At 40.9% G+C, this 16,282-nt stretch overlaps 1 protein-coding gene across 15 annotated transcripts in view; it reads left to right on the top strand.

Moving 5' to 3' along the window:
• Positions 1 to 16,282, top strand: part of LOC131126458 (pleckstrin homology domain-containing family A member 5-like) — an 81,203-nt gene that overhangs the window by 24,329 nt on the left and 40,592 nt on the right. For 11 of the 15 annotated variants that reach the window (XR_009129157.1, XM_058069010.1, XM_058069009.1 and 8 more), the window contains 2 exons: positions 13,362 to 13,445; positions 15,490 to 15,543. Coding sequence is in view for 14 of the 15 variants with exons in the window: in XM_058069010.1 (XP_057924993.1) it covers positions 13,362 to 13,445; positions 15,490 to 15,543 (138 nt within the window). In the remaining variant the exon portion in view is untranslated. Of the gene's footprint in view, positions 1 to 10,687; positions 11,118 to 13,361; positions 13,446 to 15,489; positions 15,544 to 16,282 lie in introns of those variants that run through there. The other 4 variants (XM_058069013.1, XM_058069001.1, XM_058069000.1 and 1 more) reach the window with 3 other exon arrangements.

Here is a 16,282-nt window from a genome sequence, read left to right as displayed (position 1 = left end):
AGCGGCGCCAACTTGCCCTGGTAAGAGTAGCTCGCTGAGGACCAGGGAGGACCAAGTATTGGTCGTTATACCAAGGACAGTGCAATGTGAGTCCTGGCAGTGTTAGCTTCTGAAGTAAAATTTTAACAATTGTAGTCATAGAAATTGAATTCCATTAATTAATTATTTTGTGCAGCCCTAGTCTGCTCTTAAAATGTAAAAGGAAGTAGCTAAAGCGACCCTTTTTGCCTCTGCGCCTTTCGTATTTGCAGGTCTCACTTGAAAATGTCTCATACGCATCTCAGTAGGACTTCAATCATACTTCAGTGCATGAATTAATATTTCAGCCCTGCGAGGCAACTGAGCCCTAAATCCTTTCCCCGACACAAAGAGGGAATCTTTTCTTGTTTTATCTGAATTATTCAACCACTTGACAGAATCATAAATCTGTCTTTTAGGGCTCTTCAACCTCTGTGATTAAATAATTGGTGTTAAAAGAATGCCAAAACAAAACAACCCCCAGAAAAAAGAATCATGCATAAAATATTGTTAGTGCCTAATGTTGACTCTAAAGGATCTTTACTGTTTAAAATGCAGATAAACATCTCCTTTACTTCATAACTACTACTATTTGTTTAAATACTGTGCCACTCGCAAGTCAGTCAGCCAATCACGATCTATCCGTGCACTCACTGGAAATTGCAGGAAGTCATGAGCTATACCAGTATTACAACATAACAGTCCCACTGTGTCACCTTTCAAAGAATGCAATACTAACACTAAATTCATCACACAGCAACTTAATACTCAAAAGGTGTATATACAAATATACAAACATGTCCCAAATATGAGTTTAAATAATAATTAAAGTTGTCAGATAAGGCATTGCGCATGAGCAAGGCATTCATTTGGGTGCTGCAATGACGTCAGCCTCTCTCTGGGCTTTGGGCTCCGGGTTTTCTGTCTCCCTCAGGTGGACAGAAGCAGCATTACAGTGTCAGCCACCATTTCTATGCCACTCCATTGAAATGGTTTTCTCATATGAAATGCATTATGGGAAAACTATGATTGACAAGCTTGTCTTGTCACAGTTCAATAAGCACAAGGGGTGGGCCTAAAGTGCAACAGCAACCATTTGAGCAATATAAATGATTATTTTATCTTTAGTAAATGAAAGTTTTTTTTATATGCGAGACAAGATACTACTACAAAGTTTGGTATCGATATGATGCCAAGTCTACTGGAGGAAGAACTACTTCTGGCTCTCGCAGTTAGTGAACAATCTGCAGTCATACAGTACCCCTAACGGTAACTATATACAACCTCAGCAGCGTTGGACCATAAAAGCGCCACTAAAACTAAGCTAGCTAAGCTAGCGACTGCTGGCTCTGATGACAACATACAAATGATTCTTTATGCAAATACATGCACATGTCCTCATCACCAGCATCGCTCCTCCTGTAGTGGCTGCATGAGCTAATCGCTACGATCAGGGGAAGTTTGGGTGGAGCAGACAGCTGAACTTCCAGCGCTGACTTGTATCACTTTGATTGCACCAATCCCCTGGGAGGCCGCCAGAAGAGTTTGCCATTTTTCATCCTTGTCTTCTTTTCATCACAAGCCTGTATAATGATGGCGTCATGCTGCTGTGCAACACGGCTCCTATTTCAAATATCATCTTGTATTGTATTGTTGTTCCCTTTTATTATATTGCCCTTTGTGTAACCTCACATTTGAAAGATCCTATTTGTTTATGTCACCTGTATGTATGGTAGTATTGTTGTCATGTTAGTTGGCGGCCACAAGGGGGTACTACTATACTAGAGTACTACGCTTTTGAGGCTGTCCTTTCACAGAGGTTGTGCCCAATATTGTTGGAGGGTGGGGGGGGGGGTCCTATGTGTGCATGTGGCTGTTCTCATGTATGTTCTATTTAGCACCTTTTGGATGCTACTTGGAATGACCATAATTATGGATGAATTAATGACTTCATCTAAGATTTACGTTGATTCTATGGAATCATCTTAGAGGCAAAAAGTAATTTTTTACTTTATTTTCAAACATTAAATGTGTACTTACAACTGTGATAGACAGTGTTAGTGATCTTTTCAACATATGTGACAAGGTTACAAAATTATACATAAGACATACTGACAAAAGATTCCCGTAATTGAATGGAATATGAGGAAAACACACTTGAGGCAAAATTGAGCGCAGTACTTGGCTGTTACCAGCAGTGTTGTTGTATTTGTTGATTCAGCATTCTAATGTACACTTTAAAGGATTCATTATGCGACAGTGTAGTCAATACACCAGCCCTACAGACGACATCTTCATCCTGTTGTAGCTCTTTGGCTTTTTAGACAAGAAATAAGCACATTGCAGATAATTATTTGTCATGTTTTGCCTAAATGAATCATTTTGAAGCATTAAAATGGATAAAAGAAGTAAAATAGAGATATGATGCATTCAACAGACACATTCAAAAATGCTGTGAATGATATATAGTGTTCTACACTGGTTACCAGATGTCAGTAATGTTACTGTAACAACAGGCTTTTATTGCAGGTTTGAGTTATCTCACAATAGTCATAAAAGTAACAAACAAAAACACGGCCGACTGTTACCAAGCAAAGCTAAGCTAAATCTAGACTCTGAACCCCCAACGTCACTTTCGATTGACCCGCCACTCAGCTCCAAGTGTGTGCACGGTCCACGTGTCCGTTGACCTTGAACGCAGTTGGCTTCATCAAAAACGTACATCTGAAGCTGGTTCTTAGTATCAACCGAATATCTAAAACCATTTGACAAACACAGACAATTATTGGGCGGAGTGTTGAGCTTGGTGTCTTAGTTCCGGTCTAGTGCCAAATGTCCTAAATCATGCCTTTAATTGCTGTTCCTTTTTCATTTAGTTTCCCTGTCTGAAGGTAGTCCATTGATTTCACAGTGTGTAAGATTTCATATGCAGCATGACATACATTTTCAACCCGGGACTCGATTGCAATATGTTTGGAATGCTAGCAGACGGACGGGTGGCTCATGAAATAGTAAATAGGCATTACACATGATAAATCAATTGCCTCTTTTCTAAGACTTTATTTTTTTTAAATACTCGAGTACGCTAATGTGGTTTGAGGGACTCGCGGCTCAGGTGGTTAAGTAGGACATGCTAATATGATCCGCTATCAAAGTATCCCCGGGCAAAGAACTGAATCCTGAGCATGAAAATGGTTGGCATCACTAAGAACATCAGTCCTTTCTTATTTTCAATTGACTCGCTTGAAGACAGAAAGGGAAAAAAATTAGCTTGAGATCTGTATTCCACTGGAACATAACAGGAACTTATTTTTCTCTTCTTTTCATGTCCAACTGCGGTATTTGCTCATAGGGCAGGTATGGCATTAAGTTGTATTTCCCTGTTGTGTGTTTATTAAGTTTGTTGGCAATCATGTTTCATTTACTGCGTAATGGCAGGTTTTGTTTTTTTATGTTGATAATTTTTACGGGCTAACAGACTCATCGGTTAGCTCACAATAGTCTTCCATGCAGTGAATGATCACCACTGATATGTGCTTAATTGCCTCTGAGGATGTCGGTTGGCTGGACGTGGGTGTGTGGGGATGCTGGTTTATCTATACGTGCTCGGGGCACATGTACATGCATGTGTGTCTGCAGATGGGTAACCATGACAACAGCAGCCCGAAGCAGGGATATGGTGGCAGGCGCGGAAACCACAGTATGCCATCCCTTTCTCTCAGTAGAAAGAGATGCAGAGATAACACGTCTCTTCATTTCCCCTCCGCATAGTCGTCACTTTATGTTTTGTTTTCATTCAGAATGTGTACCTCATCGTTCATTATACAGTGGAACCCGTTGGAACTTGCCATTGTTTGTACATTTATTTTGGCCACAGACAGTAGACGAATGGGCGATAATTATGGCTTTTTTTTAAAAAAAACATATTGATATGGTTTTCCTCCATTGGTGCGTTAAGATAGTAGGAAAGAGTAGGAGTCATGTCGGTCATTTGTAGCTGGGTGCAAGCCTTTTATATGCACAAGGTTCCTGTGGTGACATATCGCGCTGCAACGATTAATCAATTAATTGTGAATTATTCATTCATTCATTTTCTACCGCTTTTCCTCACGAGGGTCGCGGGGGGTGCTGGAGCCTATCCCAGCTGTCTTCGGGCGTAAGGCGGGGTACACCCTGGACTGGTCGCCAGCCAATCACAGGGCACATATAGACAAACAACCATTCACACTCACATTCATACCTATGGACAATTTGGAGTGGCCAATTAACCTAGCATGTTTTTGGAATGTGGGAGGAAACCGGAGTACCCGGAGAAAACCCACGCATGCACGGGGAGAACATGCAAACTCCACACAGAGATGCCCGAGGGGGGAATTGAACCCTGGTCTCCTAGCTGTGAGGTCTGTGCGCTAACCCCTAGACCACCGTGCCGCCCTAATTGTGAATTAATTGACCACTATTTTTTTTATTTCCTGCCCCCAGGGGTTAATTTGTTATTTCTTATATATTTATTCATGATGCCAGTGACTTGTTGACTTGCGGTATAGTGTTTTGTCACTTGATTGTTAAACCATCTTTACTTCATTTTTGGTGTCTGAGGATTCCCTCTACTTTGCCCCCTTTTGCTATGCTTTTGTGGAGGAAAAAAGTGCATTTATGCATTCTTAAAGGCATTGTGAGAGGCGGAAATTAATTGAAAAATTAATCTACTAATTCATCGTTGTTAAAAATAACGTTAGTTTGCAGCCCTAGGATGTTTAACTCAACAGCATCCCACAGGAAACTCCCACAGGATGACAAGAATGACCTTTAGTAGCACTACATTGTGGATGAAACTATACCCCAGATGCTCAAAGACGTAAATGGGTTTGGGTTTTTTTCCACACTTATTATCGTTCCTTGTTTGAATAATAACACTTGATCAAGCCTTTTCTAACATTCCGTACTACAAAATGGGTAATAAATGTATGTATGATCTGTATTGATATCAGTATTATGGGTAATATTGGTATCTCTGTTAAGTTTCCACTTGTTTTTATACCCACAAACCTGTAACAATTGCAAGGAATGTTAAAGAATGGATTAATGCTATTTTCAATACGTTCTATGGGAGAATAAGCTAACAAATGGCAGTAGTACGTCTGTTTGACCTTGACGTATCTCCCGTAAATGTCCATGTACTACACTACATGGAATTTATTTTGCTTTATGTATGTTTATGAGGTGAAAACAAACTGAAGCTTAACCACTTGGTTTGCCACTTCCTGTGTATTATTTATAGCAGTGGTCACCAAACTAAGGCCCGGGGGCCGGACATGGCCCACTTCCACATTCGACCCGGCCCCTTGAACAATAAAGCATGTACATTTTTCTGTCATAGAACTGGAAATGGTAACCTATTGTGACGTGACTACAACAACACTTTGCCCCAGTCATAGAACATAAACAAACATACGACCCTGACCCTGGCCCCCTTCAGAGGAAAGAAAAGTAATGTGGCCCTCACTGGAAAAAGTTTGGGGACCCCTGATTTATAAGGTACCCAGCTGCGGCTCGGTGACTGGGAATACACCAAACCAATGTCAAGGGAGGAATGCCAGAAATTCCAAAATAAAGAAATATCTTGAATCACTGTCTCTGGGCTTAGAAGAAAGCATTTGAATGCGTTCACTGGTTGTTTAGATGACTGCTTGATATTCATCTGGAGTGCTGCAAGCTCCACTGAAAACCCTGCACTGTGTGTTTTGGGAACAAAAAACCGACGTGGGATTCGTAGTATTTTTTGACACAAATCCAAGCACATGCTAAAAGAGGGAAGCATTGTACTTAGCCTTTCGGCAGTAAAGTGTTCCGAGTTGAAATGTTTATTTGCTAATGGTTTGAAACACTATTGTATTGAAGTGTGTTTAGCGATCTCCAGGGTTGCGGGCATCAAACGTTGGCAGCTGTGATCTGGAGCAGCATGTGCAGGTTTACAGTACGACGTCCGCCATGTCACATATTTTACGAGCTGTTTCGTAAATCAACATGATATTTTGTGCGCAATGCAATTTTCCTCTTTTCACTCGCTTGGCTCTTCTTTTCTGAGTGGCCGCTAAATTGCTGCTGTCACACCAACTCATATTGTCCCTGCAAAGGTATCAAAATGCAAGTGGGAATCCACCGAGTCCAATTCTGCCTTTGTTGCCAAGCAACAGTGTTTCAGTGTGTATTGTTTTTTTTTTTGTATTTGGGGAGGTGGTAGGGTTGTAGAGAGCTGTGTACCTACTTGTACAGCCTCTTTAATATAATTATGTTATATACGTTATGCTAGCAATACGATGGAATTCGTGCGTGGTATGTCTGCCTCGCAGTCAGGGTTCGAATGAAGCTCCTTTAGAACCCAGTATTATGAGGGTACTATGGCTTCCTCCTACATCGTAAAAACATAAATGGTTGGCGACCAGTCCAGGGTGTACCCCTCCGGAGGAAATATAGTTTTATTTGATCATGTTAAGCGGAATTACCTTATTGGGGTGTAACTGTACACCATAATCACGGTTCAGTCCGCACCTTAGTTTAAAGCAGAGGTAGGGAACCTATGGCTCGGGAGCCAGGTAGGGCTCTTTTGATGACTGTATCTGGCTCTCAAGCATTTACCACAATAAAAATGTATGTTTGCTAACATTTTAAAGTAAACATCACAGAAATCACTGTTAAAAACATTAAAAATCAACAACTTTCTTATGCATTTTAATCCGTCCATCTATTTTCTACTGCAATACGGCCGACCATATCTATCTTTCCTGATGATATTTTCCAGGTCAAACACCAAAACTCGATTATTACTGGGTAATGCGGTAGTCTACCTCGGTCATTAAGATGTAAATATAAACTTTCCTCCTTTAGTCAAATAGTCACCTAGCTAAAGCTGCAGAACCAAGCCTTGTGGTGAAGATGGCCAAAAGAATGAAATATACTGAGTACGGTGCAAAACCATGCAGCAGCAGAAGTTGTATTAATGGCAGCAAGTATTTGATTTATTATTGGACACTGCGCTGCTCACAAGTGTGTGCTGTCCACACCCCCTTGGCGTGGGGTAGTGTGCCTGGTCTACGTAATTAGAGCCCATTATATCTAAAACTGTTGGTCTTACATAAAAATGCACACATTTTATTGTATTCAATGTTTAAAAAAATGTATATGGCTCTCACAGATACACATTTTAAAATATCTGGTCTTCATGGCTCTCGTAGCCAAAAAGGTTCCCGACCCCTGGTTTAAAGGGAACTGTTGGGTTCATTTTGGGCACAGACAGTAAACAAAATGTAAAACGTATGAATGAATGAAATGAATGAAATCTCCAACTGCTGGGAATTAATTCTCCAATAAATAAAATTAAAAATAAATAAATAAAATGGTATGGGATCTCTTCTGTGCTATTCGCAGACAATGTGGTCCTGATGGTTTCATCAGGCTTCAGCGTGTACTGAGGCGCTTTTGCAGCTGACTGTGAAGCTTCCGGGATGAGGGAAGGTTGGAGCGTGAGGTCGAAAGAGACGGATCGCCGCAGTCATGCGGTCGCTGTAGAGGACCATTGTGGCGAAGAGAGAGTCGAGCCGCAAGGCAAAGCTGTCAATTTAGTGGAGAATTTATGTTCCCACCCTCACCTATGGTCATGAGATTTGAGTCCGCACTGAAAGAAGATTACTTCTACAAGCGGCTGAAATGAGTATCCTCCCTCGGGTGGCTGGACTCACCCCAAGATACAGGACAGGGTGAAGAGTCATTTGTGTGCCGTTCAGCGTAGAGCCGCTGTACCTTCACATGGAGAGGAGCCAGTTGAGGTGGCTCAGGCATCGAGTGCGTGTGCCTCCCGGACGCCTGGTGAGGTGTTCTGGGCATGCCCAGCTGGGAGAAGGTCCCGGGGCAGACCTCGGACACGCTGGAGGGATTATGTCTTACAGCTGACCTGGGAAGCCCTTAGTGTCCTCCCACTGGAAGTCTGGACTTCTGGAAAATGGAATGGAATGTCTCTTCTTGTGAACACGATTACACTGGAGTTTTTCATCTGCTCACACTGGATCGGTTTGCATGGAGTCCAGTCAAGTATGACCAAGGGTCTGCAAATGAAAAAAAAAAACATGTGTAAAATACTGCATTTTTGGAGTATTCGTGTCAAATTTGAAATGTGATTAGTTAAGGACTCGTTCATATTGTGTTTTCCGGTTAATACTTCAACAGTAGTTATTATGAAGGCATATTTCTGTGTGGTTGACAGTTGGACTTTACTGCAAATGGTTCGAGGACAGCTTTACATTTAGCTTCACTACTTAAGGTGTTTAAGTCCCCCTCCAGTATGTGGACCATAAAGTTTGGACATCCCTGGTCTAGACCAGGGGTGCTCACTAAGTCGATCGCGATCTACCGGTCGATCGCGGAGGTGGTACTGGTCGATCGCTGGTCGATCGCGGCGTGACATTAAAAAAATATCATCCCAGCATCAATGCCGTCACTTGATTGACATACAGGGCAGCCATTCAGATGACAACTGAATGTTGCCCTTCGGGCGACCAATCAAATCAAACAACGTCTCTAAGTGCAGCAGAACTTACGATGTCAGCCTATCATCCATCCCCGTTACTTGATTGACATACAGGACAACCAGTCAGATGACAACTGAATTTTGACCTTTAGGTCACCGCTCATGCGTAAACAACGATGCAAAGTGCTAAGCTAGTCGGCGAATTGCGTCAGATTTTAAGCCCTCGCTAAAGTTTATGGTCACTAAAATGAGTGAAGGAGCTGGACCAAGTAAAAAGGCAAAAACTGGACCAAGTAAAAAGGCAAAAAACATATCACTTCCATACGGATATGGAATATTATACGGATATTATGATACGGATATTATCCATGACTGATAAACATTTGGAAGTGTGCTTGAGGCTGGCTATCAGCAGCTACTGTCCGGACTATGCATCCCTGGCTGGTTCAATTCAGTGCAAGTCATCAAAGTAAACTCAGGTAATTACAAAAAATGTTAATAGTTAATTATGTGTGTTTTGCAATATTGGCTCATTTGGTTATGTAAGGTACATCAACATACATTGTACGTACAAATAATCCTCAATACATTTGAAAATAAATAGATGTTTTGCATTTTTGTAGTGGGTAGATCATTTTGACTCGGTCATTTTAAAAGTAGCTCCCATGCTGAAAAAGTGTGAGCACCCCTGGTCTAGACCAGGGGTCAGCAACCTACGGCTCCAGAGCCGCATGTGGCTCTTCAGCCTCTTTGTTGTGGCTCCCTTTGCAATGCTCAAATATTTGTTTTAACACCCGAATGAGGAAAATATGCATCTTTGTAATGACTTTTGAAATAAATCTGACTTTCTGTGAGGCCATATACTAGCAAGAGTACTTGATCAACTCTGAAGTACTTTGATACCCCAAAATTCCCTCCAAATCTGGCAGTCAATCAAAATCTTGGGAGACTCGCAATTAGCTCTGGATGTGAGCATGTTGCTACACATTTCTTGCACGTGGAGAACATGCAAACTCCACACAGAGATGGCCGAGGGTGGGATTGAACTCGGGTCTCCTAGCTGTGAGGTCTGCGTGCTACCCACTCGACCGCTATGCAGCCCCTATATTCTGCTGTTAAATTATGTTTCGAGGCTCCATTCTATTTTTCTTCAGTGAGCGAGGGAGTAAAATGGCTCTTTTGATAGTAAAGGTTGCCGACCCCTGGTCTAGACTATTTCAGCATCATGCAACTCAAGCATTCCAATCCACACATCGAGCATGTTGAGTATGTAGTCAAGGTTCAAATCCATGCATATATTTACAATTTGACAATATGCATTCTGATTTTTGCTGTGTAAAATACCATTTAAATTATGCACACAAAAAAAATCTTTATTCACACTAATTTGTAAATGAAAAATCATTGGCATGACGTCTGACGCTTTGTCCTCGTTCTCCTTGGCCCCCCAGAGAGCTTCGTCAGACAGGGCGAGTTAGTCCTCTGGCCTTTTTCTACCCACTGACAGCTGACACAACAGCGAGCCCCGCTCGCCATCATTCATCAGCTCGCAGGAGGAGGGATCGTGTTAATTCATGGACTTTTTTTTTTTTATGAATTTGTCTCCATTACGTGCATGCTTGTACTGGCATGTCCTTGAGCGTGCCATGTTTTTGAATTGATAACTTTAGTCTTTTTGTTGCTTCCTCTTAAAATCCACTGTCAGCTGACATTGGAAAAAACACAATACAAAAAATTACATTTAAAATATTTTTTTAATGGAAAAATATATATTAATAAAGAAATTATTCTTTTATTTTAAAGAAATTATATTATCTTTTAGGGCGGCACGGTGGTCTAGGGGTTAGCGCACAGACCTCACAGCTAGGAGACCAGGGTTCAATTCCACCCTCGGGCATCTCTGTGTGGAGTTTGCATGTTCTCCCCGTGCATGCGTGGGTTTTCTCCGGGTACTCCGGTTTCCTCCCACATTCCAAAAACATGCTAGGTTAATTAGCCACTCCAAATTGTCCATAGGTATGAATGTGAGTGTGAATGGTTGTTTGTCTATGTGTGCCCTGTGATTGGCTGGCCACCAGTCCAGGGTGTACCCCGCCTTATGCCCGAAGACAGCTGGGATAGGCTCCAGCACCCGCCGCGACCCTTGTGAGGAAAAAGCAGGAGAAAATGAATGAATGAATATTATTTTTTATAGTATTTAAAAAATACTAAACAAAACAATAATAATGATGATGCTAATGTTAAAAAACAGTAATATGCACATGACCCTGAACAAGCAAAACAATACAAACCAATATTTGACATTACATCTAACAGCTTGGTTTTGCTGTCTTCACCGGTCAGCCTCCTTTTGGGATCTGGAATAACTTTGACATATGGGAATAATAGCACAGCGGTGGCTTAGGCAGAATAGTCGAAGAGGAGAGAGAAAGGCAGAGAGTGCTTTTGAGCAGCGACTTGCACTCGTAGCATCACTGCCTTCTCTCAGGGAAGAAAAAAAAAAAAAAACCACGGACCAGGCAGACAACCTCTGCTGGTATGGATATTTACTTCTACTATTCCTACATCTATTCCGGTGAGTCAACAATGTGGAGTATGATGCCGGTGTTTTTATGTATATGCCATGTGGTTGCATCCGTGCGGAGAGGATATGTATTGGCAGAATGTTAGGGTGTACTAGTAGATTGTGATGTAATATTCACACATGCTGTTGCCAAGGCATGCTCATACAAATATGAGCTTGTTAGAACAAGCCGTACCACCGTGGCTATTTTATTAACTGCAACTCTTCTTCTTCTTGTCATTGCTGGTTGAACTCTGGATGCGCTCAATATGTAAATGCGGGATTTTGGCTTTATTTGGAATGGCACAGCACGTACGGTATTTCAGTCTCCAACCCACTGTGGATATGCAGCGCATTTCCACCGCATAGATCACAGATAATTAATGACTTATTTATCTGTAATGGCTGGAAGTCAATTGTTTGTGTGGCTGCCTTATACAATAATGATTCCTGTGTGTGCCACCCCTCACAGTAACTCTTTTTTCTCAGTTCTGACCATTTTTTATGATTTTGACTGATTTTTCAAGGCATACAGAATATTGTCTTGTTGGACATGGTTATATACCAACAGAAAGATTAGACTCTCATCTTTGATCAGAACCCTTTTCTATTCCATAGTGGTACATACGTCGGTAAATTTCAGCAAAATATCAGTTGTCAACAAAAAAATGGGAGAAACAAGACTTTTTGTGAAAAAATACATTCATCCATTTTCCTCCGCTTATCCGGTTCGCGGGGGCAGCAGTCTTAGTAGGGAAGCCCAGACTTCCCGGTCCCAGGCCACCTCCTCCAGCTCCACCGGGAGGACACCACATGTCCAGAGGAGAGATAGTGAATATATTGGTAGAAGGATGCTACCAGGTAGGAGGTGTAGAGGAAGACCAAAGAGGAGGTTTATGGATGTAGTGAAGGAGAACATGAGGGTAGTTGGTGTGAGAGAGACAGATGCAGAAGACAGGGTTGGATGGAGGCCGTTGATTTGCTGGGGCGACCCCTGAATGGAAAACCCAAAGAGAAAGAAGAAGAAGTTCAAGGTACTCAATTATATACAAAAACTGTGGTGAGACCAGTCATGTTATTTGGTCTAGAGCAGGGGTGGGCAAACTCCGGCCCGGGGGCCACATGCGGCCCACCAAACGTTTGAATCCGGCCCGCCAGTTGCTTTTAAGTATTTCAACTTTTAACATACCAGCTGGCAACATGACTTTCAAGTCGGATGTCTTATTCAGTAAAAAAAAATAATAATAAATCGTAGTTTGATGTGGTCTGATGTTTAAAGTGCTCCTGAAAAAAAGGAAACAAGAACATATAGCTGATAGTATGACAATTAAAATTAGACAAATAATTCAAGGCGTAAAATTATTAAAAAATATTAAAACTATTAAAAATTATTAAAAATTATTTAAATATTTTTAAAAAAATATTAAAAATTATTAAAAAATATTAAAAATTATAAAAAAATATTAAAAATTATTAAAAAAATATTTAGAAATATTTAAAAATATAAAAATCATTAAAATTATTAAAATTATTAAAATTATAAGCGTAAAATCATGTGTGTTAAATATATGTTCTGGCCCCCCGCACAATTTTGTTAACTCAATGCGGCCCATGAGTCAAAAAGTTTGCCCACCCCTGGTCTAGAGACAGTGCCACTGAGGAAAAGACAGGAAGTAGAACTGGAGGATGCTGAGGTTCTCATTGGGAGTGACCAGGATGGATAGGATCAGGAAGGAGTACATCAGAGGAACATTACGTGTTAGAGGCCTTGGAGATAAAGTCCTTTAGGCCAGGCTGAGATGGTTGGGACATGTCCAGAGGAGAGATAGTCAATATATTGGTAGGAGGCGTAGAGGAAGCCCAAAGAGGAGGTTTATGGATGTAGTGAAGCAGAACATGAGGGTAGTTGGTGTGAGAGAGACAGATGCAGAAGACAGTGTTGGATGGAGGAGACCCCTGAAGGGAAAAGCCCAAAGACGAAGAAGAAGAAGAAGATGGCTGTATTGTATTTTCCACAATCAAATCCAAATCCATCCCAGCATGCCACTGTCATTTTTCTGGTAAAGCGGGTGGCAGGCTGAAGTCCAGTTCATTTCCTTTGTACTGGAGGAAACCACCCCCCCCCTGTTGCTCGGTGGAGCTGACATTCTGCTCATGTTTAATTCAAGCAATAAACATTCTCATATTTGTAATGCAAGATCAGTGTTTAGAAAACATTTTCATCTTTGTCCTTTTCTGTGTGTTTTTTTCCTCCAGTCACAATGAGCGAAAGGTGACCTGCAAGCACCCCGTATCAGGAGCCCCCTCCCAAGACAACTGCATCTTTGTTGTAAATGAACAGTAAGTCTCTCTGCTTTGTGGTGCATGTGGTTAGCTTAGCGTGCTTATAATGTATAGTATACTGATTAGCGGTCATATAGACCTGTACACTAGTACTAGGTGTGTCACAAGGTCTCGTAAGATCGAAACGTGACCTTTTCCTGATCCTACATTGATATCGGATATCTGTATCAGCTTGCATCTAAAATGTTTGATATAGGCACTCCGATACAAGCATTCTGTTCCGGATCGTTGTGGGGTCACACCTTCATTTAATGGTAATGGTAATGGTAATGGTAATGGTTTTATTTCATTTGAACATGCATCAGATTCCAATTGAGTGCATCCGATAATCAGTTCCCAGTTCCACATGTCCAAAAGGAGTAGGAAGAAGCAAAGCTTATTAAATCCTACCCCTCCATCTGCTACTTTAACTATCACTAACTGTTACATTTGTTCACTTCCTGCTTTCCATAATACAGTTGAAGGCTTTTTTTTTTATAATGTACCTTGTTTCTTGAATTGGCTCATCGTTGTGCATTGTTTGATTTCCTTACTCAATCCATTCCATAGTTTGATTCCATGGTAATGGTTTTATTTCATTTGAACATGCATCAGAATCCAATTGAGTGCATCCCATAATCAGTTCCCAGTTCCACATGTCCAAAAGGAGTAGGAAGAAGCAAAGCTTATTAAATCCTACCCCTCCATCTGGTACTTTTACAATCACTAACTGTTACATTTGTTCACTTCCTGCTTTCCATAATACAGTTTAAGGTTTTTTTATTATTTTTTTAAATAATGTACCTCGTATCGAAGTACTCGGTGATATGAGCATCCAATGCCATAATGTGTACCATAGTGCGTGTCAATATAGTGATATATATAGCACATCATGACTGGTTCAAGACTCTTCATCCTTGTATTTAGCAAACATCAACTGCTTGTATTGGTTCTTGAATTGGCTCATCGTTGTGCATTGTTTGATTCCCTTACTCAATCCATTCCATAGTTTGATTCCACATACTGAAATGCTATGGCTAGCATAACGTAGCATTGTTTGATTCCCTTACTCAATCCATTCCATAGTTTGATTCCACATACTGAAATGCTATGGCTAGCATAACGTAGCATTGTTTGATTCCCTTACTCAATCCATTCCATAGTTTGATTCCACATACTGAAATGCTATGGCTAGCATAACGTAGTCCTAGCATAGAAGTGTTTCAAATGTACTTCTTCCCTGAGATCATATTTCTCCTCTCTTGTAGAGAAGTATTGGATGACATTTTTAGCTAATTGCTTATTTTTAGCCGTATGCATTATTTTAGCTGTTTGAAGATGAACTATATCCGCAAGTATTTGTGATTTTAGAAATAAGGAGTTAGTATGTTCTCTGTAGGCGGCATTATGAATTATCCTTACTGACCTTTTTTGCAGTACATTTAGCCAGTGAAGATTGCTTTTATTGTTATTAGCCCATATTTCCGCACAATTTACAATATTTATACATTATATACGCTATGTATTATTCCAGTCTGTCACCCAACTCCAACTTAACCACACCCTGACTACACCACTAGACGACTTTGCCAAGCTCCTTTTCAAGCGTCCAAGCACTCACTTGTGTTTAATAATGCGCTTGGTTTTGTGTCACAGCGTGGGGTCTTTCGGTTGATGGCTTTCATCATGCATTGCATTGATGTGTTTTTGACTCCTGCACGAGATCAAAAATGTTCCAATGCTTAGAACAATGTCCCTGCAGGGATGTGCTTTACACATTTAAGAAGCAAAGCCAGCTTTCAGGTGGGGAGGAATACAAAATACCTCTCGCTTTTACGGTTCTGTGCTTCTCAGAGGTAATGGAGAGACATATGAACAAATGCTGGCAATGTGGATGGATATATGCATAAAGATGCAATTTAAATGGACTGCATCTCCTGCTTCATTGTGACACACACACCTTCTTTGACGGTTTATTTTTATGTTTTGTCATTATTTGTTGCCATTTTTCATTGAGTCATGCTTTGAGTTTTTATCATTTTGTCATCTGTTCTGTTTTTAGTGCGAAATATGGAAAGCTTGTGCATCCTGATAAGCCCCTCGAGGCTGACGACAGGTAATAAACGCTGAAAATTACAGACAGGAGCCTTCACTCATCATTTGACTACACCTATTTGTATTATAGCCAGTTGTGACAGTGGATGACAAGGAATTCATATTTCATATTTCATCAAAAGCTTGTAGAACATACTTTTGAAGACCGCCACCTGTCATTGCCAGTTTTCAAATTCGAACTCAACAATCAGTTTACGTTGACCTACTCACTTTTGACCACCACTACACTGCCCTTCGTTTCTTTGTTGTGTGTTTTTGTTTTTTATTTTTTTTGGAACTAGAAGAGTGTTCTCGACAAACGTCTATTTGAGCGAAGGCCACAGGGTGATGAATTGTCTTTGAACTTGAAAAAGACACTCTCATCAATCAACGATCTTCCCTGGTGTGTTTAATAACCTTGGCTGGGATTGTTTGCTCTTGTTTATCAACTATCGTCTTAGCGTCTTAGACTGGACCTGGGGGCAAAATAAGCAGGCTTTGTGGGATCGTGACCAAAATTGTAGTCCTCACTTGGGGTGGTACGGTCGGTACGCCATCATCACGGTTTGGTACGTACCTCGGTTTGAAGACGGTTTGGTTTATTTTGCATACAGTAAGGGAACAAAATGCAATAAAATGCTTAGATTTTGTGCAAAGTTAGTTTCTTTTATGAGTGTCCGTTTACCTGTTTTACCAACAAGGTCAAATATTCCCAAACAAGAGACCTTAATGTACAGTGTTTTCAAACTCTTGGCTTCCCC

This window comes from Doryrhamphus excisus, chromosome 3 (assembly GCF_030265055.1).
Source record: "Doryrhamphus excisus isolate RoL2022-K1 chromosome 3, RoL_Dexc_1.0, whole genome shotgun sequence".
Classification (NCBI taxonomy): Eukaryota; Metazoa; Chordata; class Actinopteri; order Syngnathiformes; family Syngnathidae; genus Doryrhamphus; species Doryrhamphus excisus.
Note: the sequence above shows the minus strand (reverse complement) of the source record. Positions and strands in the feature narration are given on the sequence as shown.